Genomic DNA, 17,399 nt, shown 5'->3' with positions numbered 1-17,399 from the left:
GTCCACATTTATTAAAATGGAAATGCTAGAATCTATTAAGGACATTATAGCAGAGACTTAGAAACTCTGTGGATGTGGTGCTTTTAGATTTTCAGAAGGCATTTAATAACATCCCACAACAAAAGGTAACTACCTAGAAAAAGAGCTCATTATATAGGCAGTATTGTATTCAAATGGATAAAGGATTGGTTAGCTAAAAGAAAAGATAGAAAAGGCATACTTTTTTTTGAGTTGGCAAGATTAACAAGTGCATCATTGTTGGAGCCTCAAATAGTTACATTCTCCATCAACAGGTAGATGAAAGGGCTGTATGTAAGATTGGTAAATTTGCTGATGACATAGAAATGAAGGCAAGTTGTGAAGTGAATATTGGAAATAAATAGGTGAAGGGAGTGGGCAAATATTTAGCAGATGGACTATAATGTGGGAAAGGATTCACACTTACAGGTTATATTGGTTTAGAGTTTGCAACAGCTTCACTGTTATTTCTATCAATACTCACTGAAGGAATGAACCAGACAATATTTTTCCAACCATCCAGTTATTAATTTCTTAATCCTGTCTTTCTTTCCTCATTTGTCTTTCTGTATATTGTCAGTGAATTAAATGTTCCAAACACATGTTTGGTTAGTCACTGATTCTAATTTTTAATCTGAATGGTAAAAGTAGATAAACAACTGTTTGCCCTATACACGTAGGTCCCAGGTCACCTATAGAGGAGGTGCCAGACTCCTTTAGGTCCCTAATAATCACATGTACTAGTGCCCAAAGTCTGCAATAAGTATTAAGCAAGTCTAAGTATTATGGATTATTCATTTCTGCTGACTGCAAAATCCAAACCAATTGATATCCTGTGCAAATGATGGTATTATGGTCAAATAAACACCTTAATCTGAAATCTGTTAAAACATGATGTACAATGTAACCTCTCAGTTTGGAGAGATTTCTCCTTTGTATAAATTAAAATTGTTTAATTTCAGGATATCAAAGAACCACAGTTTATAAAACCATCTAAAAAGCTCAGATGTAGATTTGTTCCATATGTTTTCTTCTCTTGCAATGGCATTAAAAGTAGATAATGTGATTCTGGATTCAGTGCTAGGACCACTAGTTCAGAAATAACACTTGCATTTATTGAGGAATTAATTTACAATCAGAATGTGAAGTCATCCCATTTCAATTTTAAAAATGCTTTTCCCAATGCATAAAACACATGATGGAAATACTTGGAGTTCTGTAGGGGAGATTTTGGGCACCAGCAGATGTTTTCATAATACTGGTGTGTAGAAGTAAATTGATTAAATGGAAAAACAGAAGTAAGAAGGATGGTTGCTAGGGGAAAAGTTTCCATCCCATGAACCAAAAGGGTGAGCAAGTAGTAGTCTAGGTGCTCTCTGATCTTAAATTATATTCATCTGGCAAGAAAATATAAACAGGGCCTCCCAGCTGCATCTGTTATGGGATGTTTAGCACACCTATGGGCAATACCTGCTACTGCATTTGCTGCCCTAATGGATTAGGGGAAGTGGAGGAATCACATATAATTTATTTTTTAGGATAATGTCATTCAGCTTCTAATCTGAAATTCTTAACGTACTGAAAAAGTAGATGGTAACATGCTAGGTAGTGATGCAGAAGTCTACCCATAGAATATCTTGATATAGTTGAACTGACAACTGCCTGTTAAATTGTCAGGATGAAAGTTTGTTGCAAGGGTCATTTTGTGATTCAGGCACCAGAAGTTAGTTTATAATCTGCCTGAGCTATTCAGAGCCTGTTTGTTCATGTACTAGATAATCGTTATCTGTCAAGATAGGAGGTCTTCAGTTCTAGATTTACTGTTCATGTTATACTTCTCGGTGTGAAAGTGAGGTCTGCAGATGCTGGAGATCAAAGTTGAAACTTTATTGCTGGAACAGCACAGCAGGTCAGGCAGCATCCAGGGAACAGGAGATTCGACGTTTCGGGCAGAAGGGCCTGTGCCCGAAACATCGAATCTCCTGTTCCCTGGATGCTGCCTGACCTGCTGTGCTGTTCCAGCAATAAAGTTTCAACATACTTCTCAGTGTGATAAGTGGTCACATGTGTTGTATAGATGCCCCATGGAAAAGGAAATTGAGTACAGTATATCATTGATAGCAAATCTGACATCACTCAGTTAATGTTTCTGTCCCTGACTATACCTCTAAATGGAGGAGCTCCTTGATTAAAAAATCAGTGATAACAGACTGACGGTTCTGTGGATGGCACTTGTAGTTTTCTAATAACTTCTCCACTTTCCCATTATAAACATCATTGACTACCAAAGAATATATCGAAAATGCACTTTTGGCGTAACTGAACCCTAACAATACAGCTATGTAAACCATCTGCAGATTATCTGGATCATGAAATCCACCCCAGTATTAAGGACAGAGAACAGAAACTGTTGCTGCATTGAAGCAGCTGAAAAGAATCTCCCACTAGGAAAGTGAGTGAACACTGAAGAAAATGCAGAAATGTCTGTAGATAGAAGGTGGATGACCTGTGGTATGAAAACATATTCCAGATAATTTGATAATGCTCCTCCTTGAATGGTATCCCAAAAAGCCAAATTTACATGAATTTAATGGTGCTCAAAACCATCCAGAAGAATGCCATCCTGATGAACACATGCATTCTTTCATCTTGGTCATCCCTCCTTAAACAGAAAAGGAGAATGTCTCTTCTCCTGTTGAATACCTTTATCATTCCTAGATAGTCCTGAACTGTAAATTACAACACATTGCTCTCAGCTGAAAAGGACTACCATTGCAGAGAAGAGATGATGGTGAACCCCCCAGCCACTGGGAAGGAAATCCCAGCCTTGATTTGCAGCTCCAAGGAGGTGTCACCACCTCTTTAATGAAGGCTCTAAAGGCATTTCTCCTCATGCATTAACATCAGCACATGCTGATAATGTGAGAAGAGCATCTCAGGGGAGTACCTTTTTAAAAAGAAACCTTATTCTCCGCTCAATACACAAGAAATTCCATTTACAACTGCCTGCTCAGCACATCCTGCTGAGGTTTAACAGATATGGGAGTGCAACTACCATCCTCATAACTATGGGAAGCAATGTCATCATTTAGGCAATTTTTTGCAAGGTTTGTGAAGGTTTGTAGCTCAGGTTGAGGTTTAGGGTGTAGGTTTGTTTGCTGAGCTATAGGCTTGATATTCAGACGTTTCATTATCTGGCTAGGTAACATCATCAGTGACGACCTCCAAGTGAAGCAAAGCTGTTGTATCCTGCTTTCTATTTACATCTTTCTCCTGGATGGGGTTCCTGGGGTTTGTGGTGATGTCATTTCCTGTTCGTTTTCTGAGGGGTTGATAGATGGCATCTAGATCTATGTGTTTGTTTATGGCGTTGTGGTTGGAGTGCCAGGCCTCTAGGAATTCTCCGGCATGTCTTTGCTTAGTCTGTCCCAGGATAGATGTGTTGTCCCAGTCGAAATGGGACATACATCAAAGAAGTTTCAGAAATGACAGCCAGGCTAATAAGATCCCTTGGAATCCTAGTAGCACACAAACCCACCAACACTCTCAAACAAAAACTAACAAACTTAAAAGACCCAGTACAACCCATGGACAACACCAACATCATCTACAAAATTCCATGCAAGGACTGCCACAAACACTACCTAGGACAAACAGGAAGAAAGTTAGCCACCAGGATACACGAACACCAGCTAGCCACAAAAAGACACGACCCTCTCTCCCTCGTAGCCCTACACACGGATGAAAAAACCCACCACAGGCTAAGCAAAGACATGCCAGACTCCATAAACAAACACATAGATCTAGATGCCATCTATCAACCCCTCAAAAAACGAACAGGAAATAACATCACCACAAACCCCAGGAACCCCATCCAGGAGAAAGATATAAATAGAAAGCAGGAGACAACAGCTTCGCTTCACTTGGAGGTCGCCACTGATGATGTTACCTAGCCAGATAATGAAACGTCTGGATATCAAACCTACAGCTCAGTGAGCAAACGTGCATCCTAAATTTAGGCAATGTCATAATTTACCTCTTTGTGGTCAACGGAAGCCTCCAAATGTCTCCAGAAACTCAGCATTAGCTTCAAACAATGTGACTGTGGATATTTTAAAATCAACCTGTTCAGCGATGTTATGACAGGGGGACTTGAAACCCGGTCTCATAACTCAGAGATAAAATCAGTACCACTGTACCACAAGAGCCCTCAACTAACTTTGCTGTGCATGATTAAGTCAAAATGACTTCAGATGGTGAGTCTTTAAATAACCTTGGTCAATCCTATTTCTGAATGCTTGTCTCAGGAGTGGCCTCTGACAACATCCCAGCTTTAGTGCTGAAGACTTACCACAAGAAACAATCTGGCTTGTAACAGACCCAGTTTAATCTCAGCCATCAGTAAAGTAATGGAGGGTGTCATTGATAGTGCTATTAAGCAGTATTTAACTAGCAAAACATGGTAAGGAATGCCCAGTTTGATTTTTGGTAGGGCACTCAGATCCTGAAAGGATTACAGTCTTCGTCTAAACATGAACAAAAGTGCTGAATTCCAGGAGAAATACACGATGAATGCAGCAGTCCTTGACATCAAGACAGGATTTGCCAGTATGTGGCTTATGGCATATGGGCATCAATGGCTAGACTAGCATTTATTACCCATCCCTTCTGATTTGCTGGGCTCACATCATTGAAAATCATATTGTGGAAATTCTCATCCTGTTTGTTCTTCCATTGTCCATCAACATTCACAACTATGTTGATATGTCAGGAATGCAGACTCTGACCTGTTGGTTTGTGGAGCCACTTAGCCTGTCTATTGAATGCTGCTTGGCATGTAACTAGTTCTGTGATATATCTTCACCAGGTTGCTTGGTGCTGCTCCTTTCATGCCTTCCTGCTCACTTTTTTGAATCAGAATTGATACTTTGGCTTTTGCTTGTCATGGTAGAGCAGGGGATATGCTGGGTTTTGGGATTACAGATTGTGATTGAACACAATTATGGCTGACAGTGGTTCACGGATATCTGCTTTGAATTGCAAAACTATGTGAATTTTCCAAATTTAGCATGCTAATGCTACATTAAATGATTGACAATATTCTCAGTGGTGTCCAGAATGGGACAATAGGGGACAAATGGTGCAAACATAGCAGCAATTCAGTAAAAATGGTAAAACAGCAAAAAATAATGGTTCTTTACTCGAATGCATGTAGTATTTAGAATAAACTGATTAATAGCACAAAGAGAGGTAAATGGATATGATCTTGTAGCCTTTATAGACATGGTTACAAAGGAGATCAAAACAGGGGGTAAAATATTCAGGGGTATATGACTTTTTAAAAAGGGCAGGTATGAAGGAAAGGTGTTGGGGCAGCTTTGTTAATATTAGATGTAATAATTGATAGCAAGAAACGATTTTGGACTAGATGACTCTATGAGATGGTTTAGAATCCATGTGGATGGAGATAAGAAATAGCAAGAGCAAAAAGACACTGGTAGGAGTCATGTATAAGGGACTCTAACAGTAACTGTAGGGTCGGACACGTTACATCTGACCATGGCTGAATGTAACAAAATGGCCTCTTGTGGTGTTTGTTTCAAACTGACATGAGATGGTCAAAGAAATTGTAGCTGATGCAGCATTTATAGAGCTCAAATCATGGACTTCACTGACAAACAACAAAATGCCTCTGAGTCTTAGTAAGATAGAGCTAGAATGCAGACAGTAAGGCTCTGATAAGGCAGCTCAGATGAAAACCATCTGATTTTAAATGTCCTATTTTATTATGAAATGGAAAGGGAAAGCTTGACCTACCTTAAATGAGGCATTTTAAATAATTATAATTACATTTTAGAGTAGACACATATATTCATACAATAATAGTAGTTTGAATGTATTAGACATTGGTAAATTTAATTAGACTTCTGTTGGCAGTCAGCCTTGGATGCAGATACTAGTATCGATATACACCCTTGGAGAAACCTTTATTCCATCAGGAAGGTTAGAACAAAATCTAGTAAGAGTACCAAGAGACAAAGGGGGGCTGAAAAAATTGGGAAATACAGTCACCATGACCTTGAGAAAATAAATAATAGCCGTTTTCTAACAAACAGCCTAAAGTACAAGGGAAGATTGGCAGAGAAAAATGATAAGAGAAGGGAGAGGAAGAGGCCATGTCCCCATGAACCTTAAAGCATCTAAATAAGCTTTATTTAAAAAATGATTTGCTAAAGCTGTAAAAGTGATAAATTTCATTTGGATTTGAATAGTAAAGACAGTTAGTATGAAAAGTGTTTAAAGGTATGATAATAAATCCATTCTAGTATCAAACATCTGTTTTAGAACATTTTGCAGGATACAAACAGAAGAAGTTGTAAATGGCAGCTGCTCAGAGAAACTGTGTTTGAATTTTTAAAGTTGGGTAAGAGGGAAGCTGCTTCCAAAATTGTCAACTTTGTCACAAGATTGTAATATAAGGTGTAACTTTATAAATAACATTATATTAGAGTTAATGTTACAAACTTTTATAACAATTGATCAAAATTAACATCCTTTTCTAATCTTCTGAACTAAGGTTACCCAGAATTATAAATTGCGAACAGAATTTAAAAAGTCATTAGTAATAAGCAAATATATGTCCCAGGCAGATGTCTGGGAAGGAACAAACCAACTAGTGTTTAAAATGTAGTCAATACAATATATTGTAAGAGCCCAAGGAGTCTGGCAATGATGGAAGGACCTAGGGTTGACCAAAAAGCTGTCCATGAGTGAACGTGTATTCACAGGATTCAATGTTTAGGCCAGAGAAGACGTGGCAAGCACTGATGTCAATATTGTACATAACCATTGTAACACGATATGTATAAATATCTTATACTTTATTGGAAAAATCCTAGAGACTTCTTCCACACTATAATAAACAAGGAGCTCAGAATAAAGATCAGTTTTTGCTTCTGTATACGGGACTCAAACCACTCTTTAAGATCCCTCTCCAACACAACAAAACCTGAAATGAACGTTTGTTTGGTGACTTTAATCGTCATGTAGATTGGGCAAGTTAAATTGGCAGAGGTAGCGTTTCCTTGCATTGGCAAAGGAAGAATTCAATGGTGTTCCAGACAGTTTCTTAGAACAATGTAGATCAAGTTATTTTGGACCTAGTGATGTGCAAGGAGGCAGGTTTAATAGAGATTTCAGAGTCAAAGATCCAACTAAACAAAATAAGGGTAATTATAAAGGAATAATGGTGGAGTTAGCTGGAGTTGAATGGAAAGAAGCTTAGTAGCAAAGATAGTTGAAGAAAATAGGTCTTGGCCCATAAAGATATATTCCACTAAGAAAGAAGGATTTGAGGAAAGGAATAAGCCAACCATGGAAGTCAAAGATAGCAACCAATTGAAAGTAAAAAAAAATGCAATGCATCAAAGATTAATGGTAAGCTCGAGGATTGAGAGTTTTAAAACCAAAAAAAGATGAGCAAAAAAACGGAAGAAAACAAACATTGAGAGTAAATTTTCAAGTAATACCAAGACAGTCAGCAAGAACTTCATATATATCAAAAAGAGGCTCAAATGAACATAGATCCTTAGATAATGAGGGAAAGAAAATAATAATGGGGAACCAAGAACTGGCAGAGGAATTTAATAAATATTTTGCATCAACCTTCACAGGAAAAGATACTAATAATATTCCAACAATACAAAATCAAATGGGAAAAACAAAGGTGTGGTGGGGGGAATAAATAGAACATATACCATTCGTGAAATTAATGAGGCTGAAGGCTGTTAAGCTGTCTGGATCTGATGGGATGCATTCTAGGATATTAATAAGTAACAGTAGCAGAGATGATGGATGCACTGGTTGTAGTCAACCAAGAATATTCAGATTCTGGAAAAATGACAGTTTTTCAATCCTCCAACAGCTTTATTAAAAAGATGAAAAACAGGTAAAATGCTAAATATCTGTAATTGGGGAATATTAGAGTCTGTGATAAAATAATCTAATGTTACAGCATTTATTAATACGTAATATAACCAAGCAGAGTCAGCATGGCTTCAAACAAAAAGGGGGTGGGGGGCAATAATGCCCATTCTTTGAGAAATTAACAAGCAGAATTAATAAGCAACAAGCAGGGTAGCAGTGGGTATATTTGGATTTCTAGAAAGCGTTTGATAGTATATTAACATGGATGGAGAACTGGCTGACTAACAGAAGACAAAGAGATGCAATAATAGGGGACATTTTCAGGCTAGTAGACTGTAACTATTGGAGAACCACAGGGAATCAATGCTGGGGCCTTGATTACTTATAATATAAATAAATGATTTGGATGAAGGAAGTCAAAATACTATATAACCAAATTAAGGATTTAAAAAAAAGGTGGGAAGGCAATTTATGAGGACAATAGAGTCTACAAAGAGATGTAGGCAGATTAAACAAGTGGACAAAAACTTGTCAGATGAATATAACATGGGAAAATGTGAGGTTATGCACTTTTGACAGGAAGAATGGAAGAGCTGTATATTGTAAAAGGTTGCAGCATAGAGGGAATTTGAAGTCCTTATGCATAAACCTCAACATGTAAGCACAGAAAGTCAGCAAGTAATAGGGATGGCAAATGGAATGTTGTCTGGTATTTCAAAGCAATTGGAGTATTTTAAAAAAAGGATGAAAAATCTGTACAAGGCACTGGTTAAACCACAACTGGAATTTTGAACAATTTGTGACTTTATCCAAAGAAAGATGTACTGGCTTATGCCCATAACATCGATTCTCCTGCTCCTTGGATGCTGCCTGACCTGCTGCACTTTTCCAGCAACACATTTTTCAGCTCTGATCTCCAGCATCTGCAGTCCTCACTTTCTCCTAGTTGACATTAGAGATAGTCTAAAGAAGATTCACCATGTTGAACACAGGTACAGAGGTACTGCTTTACGAGTTTGAGTTGGATTTATCATTGTAAATGTACCGAGATACAGTGAAAAATGTTGTTTTGCATACTATACAGGCAGATTGCACTATACAAAGTATTTCAGGGTAGCAGAACAGAGTGCAGAATACAATGTTATAGCAGCAGAAAAGATGCACAGAGAGAGAGAGAGATCAACATCAACATTTGAGAAGTCCATTCAAAAGTCTGATAATGGGGGAAGAAGCTGTTCTTGAATCTGTTCTTATGTGAATTCAAATATTATGAAAGGGTGAGTAAGTTGTATTGTACTCATTGAAGTTAAGAAGAATGAAGAGTCCTTAATGAAATGCACAAAAATTCTTAGCAAGCTTGACAGGGTAGATGCAGAGAGGTTGTTTCCCTTTTTGGAAGATCTAGTACTAGAGGGCATAATCTCAGAGTAAGGAATTGCCCAGTTAGGATAGAGATGAGGAGAAATTTCATCTCAGTGGGTAGTGAATTCGTTATTGTGGAGGGCTAAATATCATGGGTCATTTACTATGTTAAAGGCCAAGAGACAGATTTGTAATCTGTAAGTGAATTAAGAGTTATGGAGAATAAATAGGCAAGTGGAGTTAATGATTCAAATCAGCCATGATCTTATTGAATGTTACAGCAGACCCAATGAGTTGAATGCTGAAAATGTGTTGCTGGAAAAGCGCAGCCGGTCAGGCAGCATCCAAGGAGCAGGAGAATCGATGTTTCGGGCATGAGCCCTTCTTCATTCCTGAAGAAGGGCTCATATCCGAAACGTCAATTCTCCTGCTCCTTGGATGCTGCCTGACCTGCTGCGCTTTTCCAGCAACACATTTTCAGCTCTGATCTCCAGCATCTGCAGTTCTCACTTTCTCCCAATGAGTTGAATGACTAACTCCTGCTCCTGTGCCTTTAGGTCGACTGTGAAGTCAGATTACATCACCAAAAGGACTGTGGTGATCACTTGTACTGATAAGGTCTGTCATCAAAGGACACATCTGCAACAGGTAGCTTGGTGAGATTGAGGTCAAAGAGATATTTACCTTCTGTTGGTTCCCTCACCACCTGACACAGACCCACTTAACAAAAACAACCTTTAGGGTGTAGTGAACTTGGTCAGTAGTTATGCTTCTGAGTTATTCTTCTTGATGGACATTGAAATCTTCCAACTGGAGTCCCTCAGTGCTTCCTTAAGGTGATATTTCAAAATGAAGATGATTCATCAACTATATGGTGAGGTCTTCAGAATACTAAGACCAACATCAGATCAGATTCTGCTACTGAACAACATTTAAATAATTCAGACTGTGCCAAAAAAAAAAATCAGAATACAAAACCAATCTGAGACCATTAGCTGGACTTACAGTGTGATACATTTGTGGTCACTAGAAGCTACATATATCATCAAACAGGACCCTGTTTTAGGCAGAACAAATTTGTATATACACTGCATCTTTTGATTGGAGGTTTGGAGGGTGGGAGGTGGGTGTAGCAAGGAGAAATGGGGGTAGCAAAAAGAAATGCTGTCATGGATCTCTCAATTCTGTTACATTCCCATGGCAATTCCCAAACAAATTACAGTCAATAGCATAGTTTGTGAATTAAGATTGACAGTTAACTGTTTCTGCTGCATCACCGCGCCAAAAATGGCCCTCCCAATTAGCCCCTCACTTTGTTTAAATTAATGTTATTTATTCAAATCTGGTTTCTTTCATCTTAATTCTGATGAGTGTAAGATGAAAAGCTTCAACTTCTTTACTCTTTTTAAGTGTTTAAGTTATACACGACCAAGCAAATATTTAAATAAAAACAATTAAATAATAGCCAAGTGATGTACAGTACTATAATGTGGTGAACACCCAAGTAATCTATTGTAATCATACCTGTGTTAACTGTCTGCTGCTTAACAAATATCAATTTAGGAGGTGATGAGCAAGAACCCAACCTTCAAACAGGCAAGGGAGGAAATTACCTGGGCATTTTACTCCAGAAGGCATTTACATCTCTAGGTATGGTAATATAGATTTGGCCTAGAACCAAAGCCAGGAGGATGAGAATATAGGCATTGCAGGTCTGGGAGTCTATAAGGTTGAAACAGTCTTAGCCCCTGCATGAGGAGAAAGTGAGAACTGCAGATGCTGGAGATCAGAGTTGAGAGTGTGGTGCTAGAAAAGCACAGCAGGTTAGGCAGCATCAGAGAAGCAGGAGAATTGACATTTCGGGCAAGAATCCTTCATCAGAAATGAGGCCGCTCTTGCCTGTAAGTTTGATTCTCCTGCTCCTCGGATGCTGCCTGACCTGCTGTGCTTTTCTAGCACCACACACTCGAATCTTAACGCCTGCATTGTCCAGCAGATTCAACTTTAGTCAGCTTGTGTAGACAAGACTAGCAACTGAAGGGAAGAGATGTAAACTGACCACAGTTTAACAATCCAGGGATATTCAAGGTTTTTTGTGGGAGATGGAAAAAAAGTTAACTTGATGCAATAATGAAGGACAGTATAGTTAAACAGACAGACATTGTTCTTTGCAGCAGAACACACAAGTCCCAAATGGCAATGTTGCTTGTCCATTACCAGGATTATGAAGATCTCCTCAAGCCTGGAATTGAACTTGGAACAGGAGGGGAAGAATCTGCCTTTCATGGTCCACATTGGAACCAACAACATATGAGAGGACCAAGAAAGACTTTCTGCTGAGGAGTGTATGAGTAACAAGGGACAAAATTAAAAGTTAATCTCTGGAATGCCTAAATAGTGTTTACATATTTACTATCCATTCTTGATATTCTTACAACGCATTAACGATTGACATCAGCTTATGTCTTGGTCATCCATGATCAGCTACTTCAGATAGGCAGAGGACAAGCCAGCATCATCAACAGTAACTGGTTCATGTAATGGTGAGTATGCAGGAAGTTGCCAGTGGCACCTTGTCTTTGCAAATATGCAAATACACTTGCACAATTTGGTCGAAACTATAAATGTAATTTTTCTCTAATAAGAATTGCACGAATCATTTGAAACTGTATTTAATAGGTCAATATCCACTTATTGTTTTCATGAGCAGCTTTACTATGACCATACAGAAATGAAAGAATTATAACATGGCATAGATGAAGGCATGCATTTCCAAATAAGGGAGAAAAAGATCAGTACTTACATGGCATTTTGTAAAATAGTCTTTCTCCAGCACCATCATTGACCTGTAAATGTTTACTATCAAGAGACCAGTCAATGTGTGTAATAAAACTTGATGATTTGCTGCATTCTCCAACTTTCTTGTATCGTTGTGAAACTGCGTAGATATCAACCAGACCATCATTTGAACCTACAGCAAGGTAAGATCCATCTGGAGAATATTTCATTTCATGAATTACCTCCTTTCGGTCTTTAATGTGGACCACTTCCGTCATATCTCTGTGAACGTGATAAAAAGTAGCACAGTTTTCCCAATTGATAGACACAGTATCATTGTTGTGCTAAAATAAAGATCCTCAAATATTTTATCCATACTGTGAGAGTGGATATTAGTCAAAATGACATTATAAATCTCTTGAAGAAAAAGAAGTCAGCATTGTTTTTTGCTTCTGAATACAAGGAAGGAAACATACTGCTGCTGTTTTGCAATCTTTAAAGTATTTGAAATGAAAAATGAATTTTATTTACCATTTAATCAAGGCAGAGAAAATTTGAGCACACAAAGTACAGTATTTAGCTTTCCGAAAAGATTCAGGAAATGTGGGCTTGTGCTAAGGCCCATATTGAGCAGTTCCGGAAATTTCTTAACTGAAGCTGGATATACAAAATTGCTCTTTGGAATAAGGCTAATTTTTAAAACAATTTTAAATGAGGTTACCTCTGTGTCATGGAGTTTAATTGAAGTTTACAGACCAGATGTGTTTGGTTAAAATGCTGAGGGACTTGTTTGAAGCTCAGAAAATTTAACCTTGGTTACATGATGAATCAAGGAAGAGGATGAGCTTCTCATGACTGGGAAGTTAAGCCACAGCTAAGTCAAATCCTATGTGATATGAGAAGACAATTCTCTCTGATATTTCAGTACTGAATGGGATGCTGTTGGGATTAGTGGGATAGCATTTTTACTTTTGAAACAGGATTTCTTTTAAACCATTTTAACTACATTTCTTTTGTGTGATTAACTATTGTGGTGAAATTCCAATCTGAAGCATTGAGTGTGTGCTGTTCAGTAAAAGACCACCACCTTGTTAAAGCCAAAATGTAGTCTATCAAGCCAGCTCATATTCTAAGATCTCACTTGTCCAGCAACATCAGTTGGGATCAAAACACCTAAATCTAGAATCTCAGAAAATTCCTGCAATACCACTTCATTAAAAATGATTTTGTCTACATTTTTAATGAGAACCACTATAGAAACTTGTCAGACTGCAAGCTTCCTGGCAAATATAGTGTTTCAGCACCTTGGGTCCCCTGGACATTTTGTCTTATTTCATTCTTCATGCCTTATACTGTCAGTCAGTCTTGTACCACTCCTGAAACTTCAGATATCCTCTGTGCTCTGTCTAATTATCTTCCTCATCCAGTTTTGGCCCTGGTTCTGCACTATGAACCGATGTGGCCCTTTGTTTATTTTTCCTTTTTGTTCAATCCATGCTCTACCTAGTTGGCTCAAATACACATCTGCCCTATCTTTGATAGTCTTTTAGTTCATATACAAGTTGAAACATTTTATTGTTCACTTTTCTGAGTGGATACTCAAATTGTTTCTCTCCATGTTACAGTATTTCAGCTTTGTGCTGCTTGAAATTATTGGAATGTAGGTCAGATGAACTGGAATAGGTTTCTTTTAAATTCAACATTTAAACAGGTTATCCATGCTTAATTTAAGTATATCAAGCTGAAGAAAAAATGCATAAAGTATATTTAATTTCTAACTTACACCTTGAATAAAGACACTGAATTTTCAAAGCCCAAGGAAAATAAGTAGGGCTAAACTTTACCAAAGGAAACTGAGAAATTTCACGGAAGGCTTCTTTTCATGAACTCTTGTGTTCTCATGAAATAATCTGCTCTCACCTTATTATGTATGCACCACACCTCTTATGGCACTCCACTCAAGCTATCTTGTAATCACCAATGGCAGAAGTACTAGCCAATCAGGGTTCTTCTGGGATTGCTTAGCTGCCAATTGCTGCTAGTCATGAACAACTTCTCACAGTACATATAATGGGAGGGAATCGAAAAAGAACAGTATCTGAAGGCATATAATTGGCATATGTGATACTTCATTAGAAACAAAATATTATTTGTAAGTGCACTGCTACCTTACATCATCTGTCAGCAACTGCAGCTACAAGAATGAAGCTACACCCAGATATAACACCATACCATTTAATAATCTCATCTCAGGGAGTGCTACTCTTGCCCCAATGCCAAGTCTAATATCTTGTCATTATTCAGTGTGGGATTCTTCACATGTTGGAAAGTCTTCAAAAAGTGGTAAAATGTCAACTTGTATTGAACAGCATGAAAAGCAAAAAAAACTTGGAGCATAAACAAGCAGTCCCTTCAAGAAGCAACAAATTTACAGTCAAGGAATGATCACTACAGCTAGTTCAGATCCTTTGGATGTAATGTTAACTAAATCCCATCTTCCTTGTCAAGCCCAATGCTACAAGATTCTATCGCAACAAAGGAGGTGATGTTCCTCCTGTTCAATGTCTTCTGTCTTCCCTCTCAGGATATTGCTGCCATTCTTCCAATGTCCATCACATTCACCCCTTGCCTGCTCCAATTGTTCATAGCAAAGCTCTCTCAGACTGATCCAAGAATCAGAATCTTATTTTCAAGAAGCCCATTGTCTATTTGACTATGGTCCTAGCAGAGAATGTTAAAAATCACACAACACCAGGTTATAATCCAACAGGTTTATTTTGAAGCACTAGCTTTTGAAGCACCGCTCCTTCATCAGTTGATTGTGGAGATTAAGATCAAGCTCACATGTTGGAAAGTCTTCAAAAAGTGGTAAAATGTCAACTTTATAGCCAAAGGAATCCAGTGTCATGGAGATGTGATACAGTAAACAATCTCAGATTAAAACTTTCATCCTTTCTAATAGGATATGCTGGTTTCTGTTCTTTGATATATAAATCCAAAGAACTTCTTTTAACTTACATTCTCAAGATAGCTCAGGTTTTTAAACAATAGGTGTGAAGTCTGAGTGTATCCCAATGCTATGTCAGACTGACAAACCCTTTTTATAGTTTTACATGGTTTAACATGGATTCATGCAGTTTTTGAGCAAAGTAAAATGTAATTATGGGGTGAATTTGTTTTTGCAGAATTACATTTTATTTTGCTCATTTACTTCTGTGAGCATGATCTTAACCTCCACAACCACCTGATGAAGGAGCAGCGCTCCAAAAGCTACTGCTTCCAAATAAACCTGTTGGACTATAACCTGGTGTTGTGTGATTTTTAACATTCTCTGCTAGGACCATAGTCAAATAGACAATGGGCTTCCCAGTCCAACATCGGCACCTCCAAGTCCTAGCAGAAGAATGATCTGCATTGAATCTATACTTAGATTCAGACAGAGTGTTGCATCACTGAGGAAGCCACATTTTTAAATGGTAGCCCTGGTCTCCAAATAACCTCCTTATGAGACATCCAAAAATTAAAGTGAAACGGGAACCCAAGAATTCAAGGATATGGGCATCAAGTTTGCAGATGGTTTGGTGTAAATCAAACAGCTGCTATGCCCTTGATGGTGTCAATCTTCTTGAGTGTTGTTGTATCTGCACTCATCCAGTTTAATGGAGAGATTTTCATCACATTCATGATTTGTGCCTTGTATATGTGGACAGGCTTTGGGAAACAGGACTCCTAGCCTCTGACCTGCTCTAGTAGCCAATGTACTTACATGGATAGCCCAGTTCAGTATCTGGTCAATGGTAACACCCAGTATGTTGATAGCTGGGTATTCCTTGATGTTAATGGCATTGAATGCCATGGGCATTGGTTAATTTCTCTTGGATATGGTCGCTGCCTGGCAAGAATGTTAATTGCTACTTGTCAGCCCAAGTCCATTTATGTCCAGCTTTAGCTGCATTTGGACATGGATTATATCAATATCAGAGAAGTTGCAAACATCGTGTAGTCATCAGCTAACATCTACATTTCAGACTTTAAGCAAGAACAAGAGGTCTGCAGCACAGCAAAGGTCCTTTGCAAATGAAATCTGCACTGGCCAAAGACTAATTATTGTAGTCCAATTTTCCAGCACTTGCCCAAAGCCTTGTATGCCTTGGCGTCACATTGGAACATCTAAATACTAAACGTTTTTGTGAGGGTTTCTACCTTAGCACCCTTATAGTCAGCGAGTTCCAGATTCACACCACTCTGTGTGAGGAAGAACTCTTTCACACACCTTCTAAACCTCCTGCCCCTACTTTAAAGGTGTGCTCCCGGTCATTGATCCTTCCACCAAGTAGAAAGGTATCTTCCTGTTTATACATCTCAATCATGTCCCTCCCCTTCAGCCTCTGCCGCTCTAAGGAAAATAACACTAGTCTATCCGCGATCTTTTCATAACTAAAACTCTCCAGGCTAAGCAAATCCTGGTAAACCTCCTCTGTACTCTCTCCAGTGCAATCAAATCCCTCCTATATGTGGAATCCAGAACTGTACAATACGCCATGAAACATTAGTTAAGCTATTGCTAGATTTCCAGCATCACCTCCCTGTTCCTAAACTCTATGCCTCCCCAATAAAGACAAGTATTCCATATCCCTTCCTAACCACTTTAAGTAATTATCCCAAAACCATAAGGAACAGGTGGACATGCACATCAACGTCCGTCTGATCCTCAGTGTTTCTACCATTTATCATGTATTCCTTTGTCTGCCTTGTTCATCCTGCCCAGGTGCATCACATCACATTTATCTGAATTGAATTTCATTTCCCACTGATCAGGCATCTATATCCTTTTGTATTCTAAGGCTAACCTCCTATTTACCACACCACCAATTTTCATATCATCCACAGCATATTGATCAACTCTCCTACATTTAAGGAGAAAGTGAGGACTGCAGATGCTGGAGATCAGAGCTGAAAATGTGTTGCTGGAAAAGCACAGCAGGTCAGGCAGCATCCAAGGAGCAGGAGAATCGACGTTTCGGGCATGAGCTTGAAGAAGGGCTTTTCCAGCAACACATTTTCAGCTCTCCTACATTTAAGTCAAGATTATAGTGGTGCTGGAAATGCACTGCAGGTCAGGTAGCATCCGAGCGGCAGGAAAATCGATGTTTCGGGCAGGAGTCCTTCATCAGGAATGAGGCTGGAAGCCTCGGGGGTGCAGAGAGATAAATGGGAGGGGGTGGGGCTGGGGAGAAGGTAGCTGGGAGTGCAATAAGAGGATGGAGGAAGGGGTAAAGGTGATTGGTCGGAGAGGAGGGTGGAGCGGATAGGTG

General features: G+C 38.6%; 1 protein-coding gene across 5 annotated transcripts in view; it reads right to left on the bottom strand.

Annotated features, from left to right (window-relative positions):
* LOC122552872 (echinoderm microtubule-associated protein-like 6) overlaps positions 1–17,399 on the bottom strand; it is a 525,254-nt gene that overhangs the window by 364,908 nt on the left and 142,947 nt on the right. For all 5 annotated transcript variants that reach the window (XM_043695963.1, XM_043695964.1, XM_043695965.1 and 2 more), the window contains exon 9: positions 12,110–12,366. In XM_043695963.1, coding sequence (XP_043551898.1) covers positions 12,110–12,366 — 257 coding nt within the window. The remainder of the gene's footprint in view (positions 1–12,109; positions 12,367–17,399) is intronic.

Source organism: Chiloscyllium plagiosum, chromosome 9, assembly GCF_004010195.1.
Source record: "Chiloscyllium plagiosum isolate BGI_BamShark_2017 chromosome 9, ASM401019v2, whole genome shotgun sequence".
Taxonomy (NCBI): domain Eukaryota; kingdom Metazoa; phylum Chordata; class Chondrichthyes; order Orectolobiformes; family Hemiscylliidae; genus Chiloscyllium; species Chiloscyllium plagiosum.
This window is presented reverse-complemented; position numbering and strand designations above follow the sequence as displayed.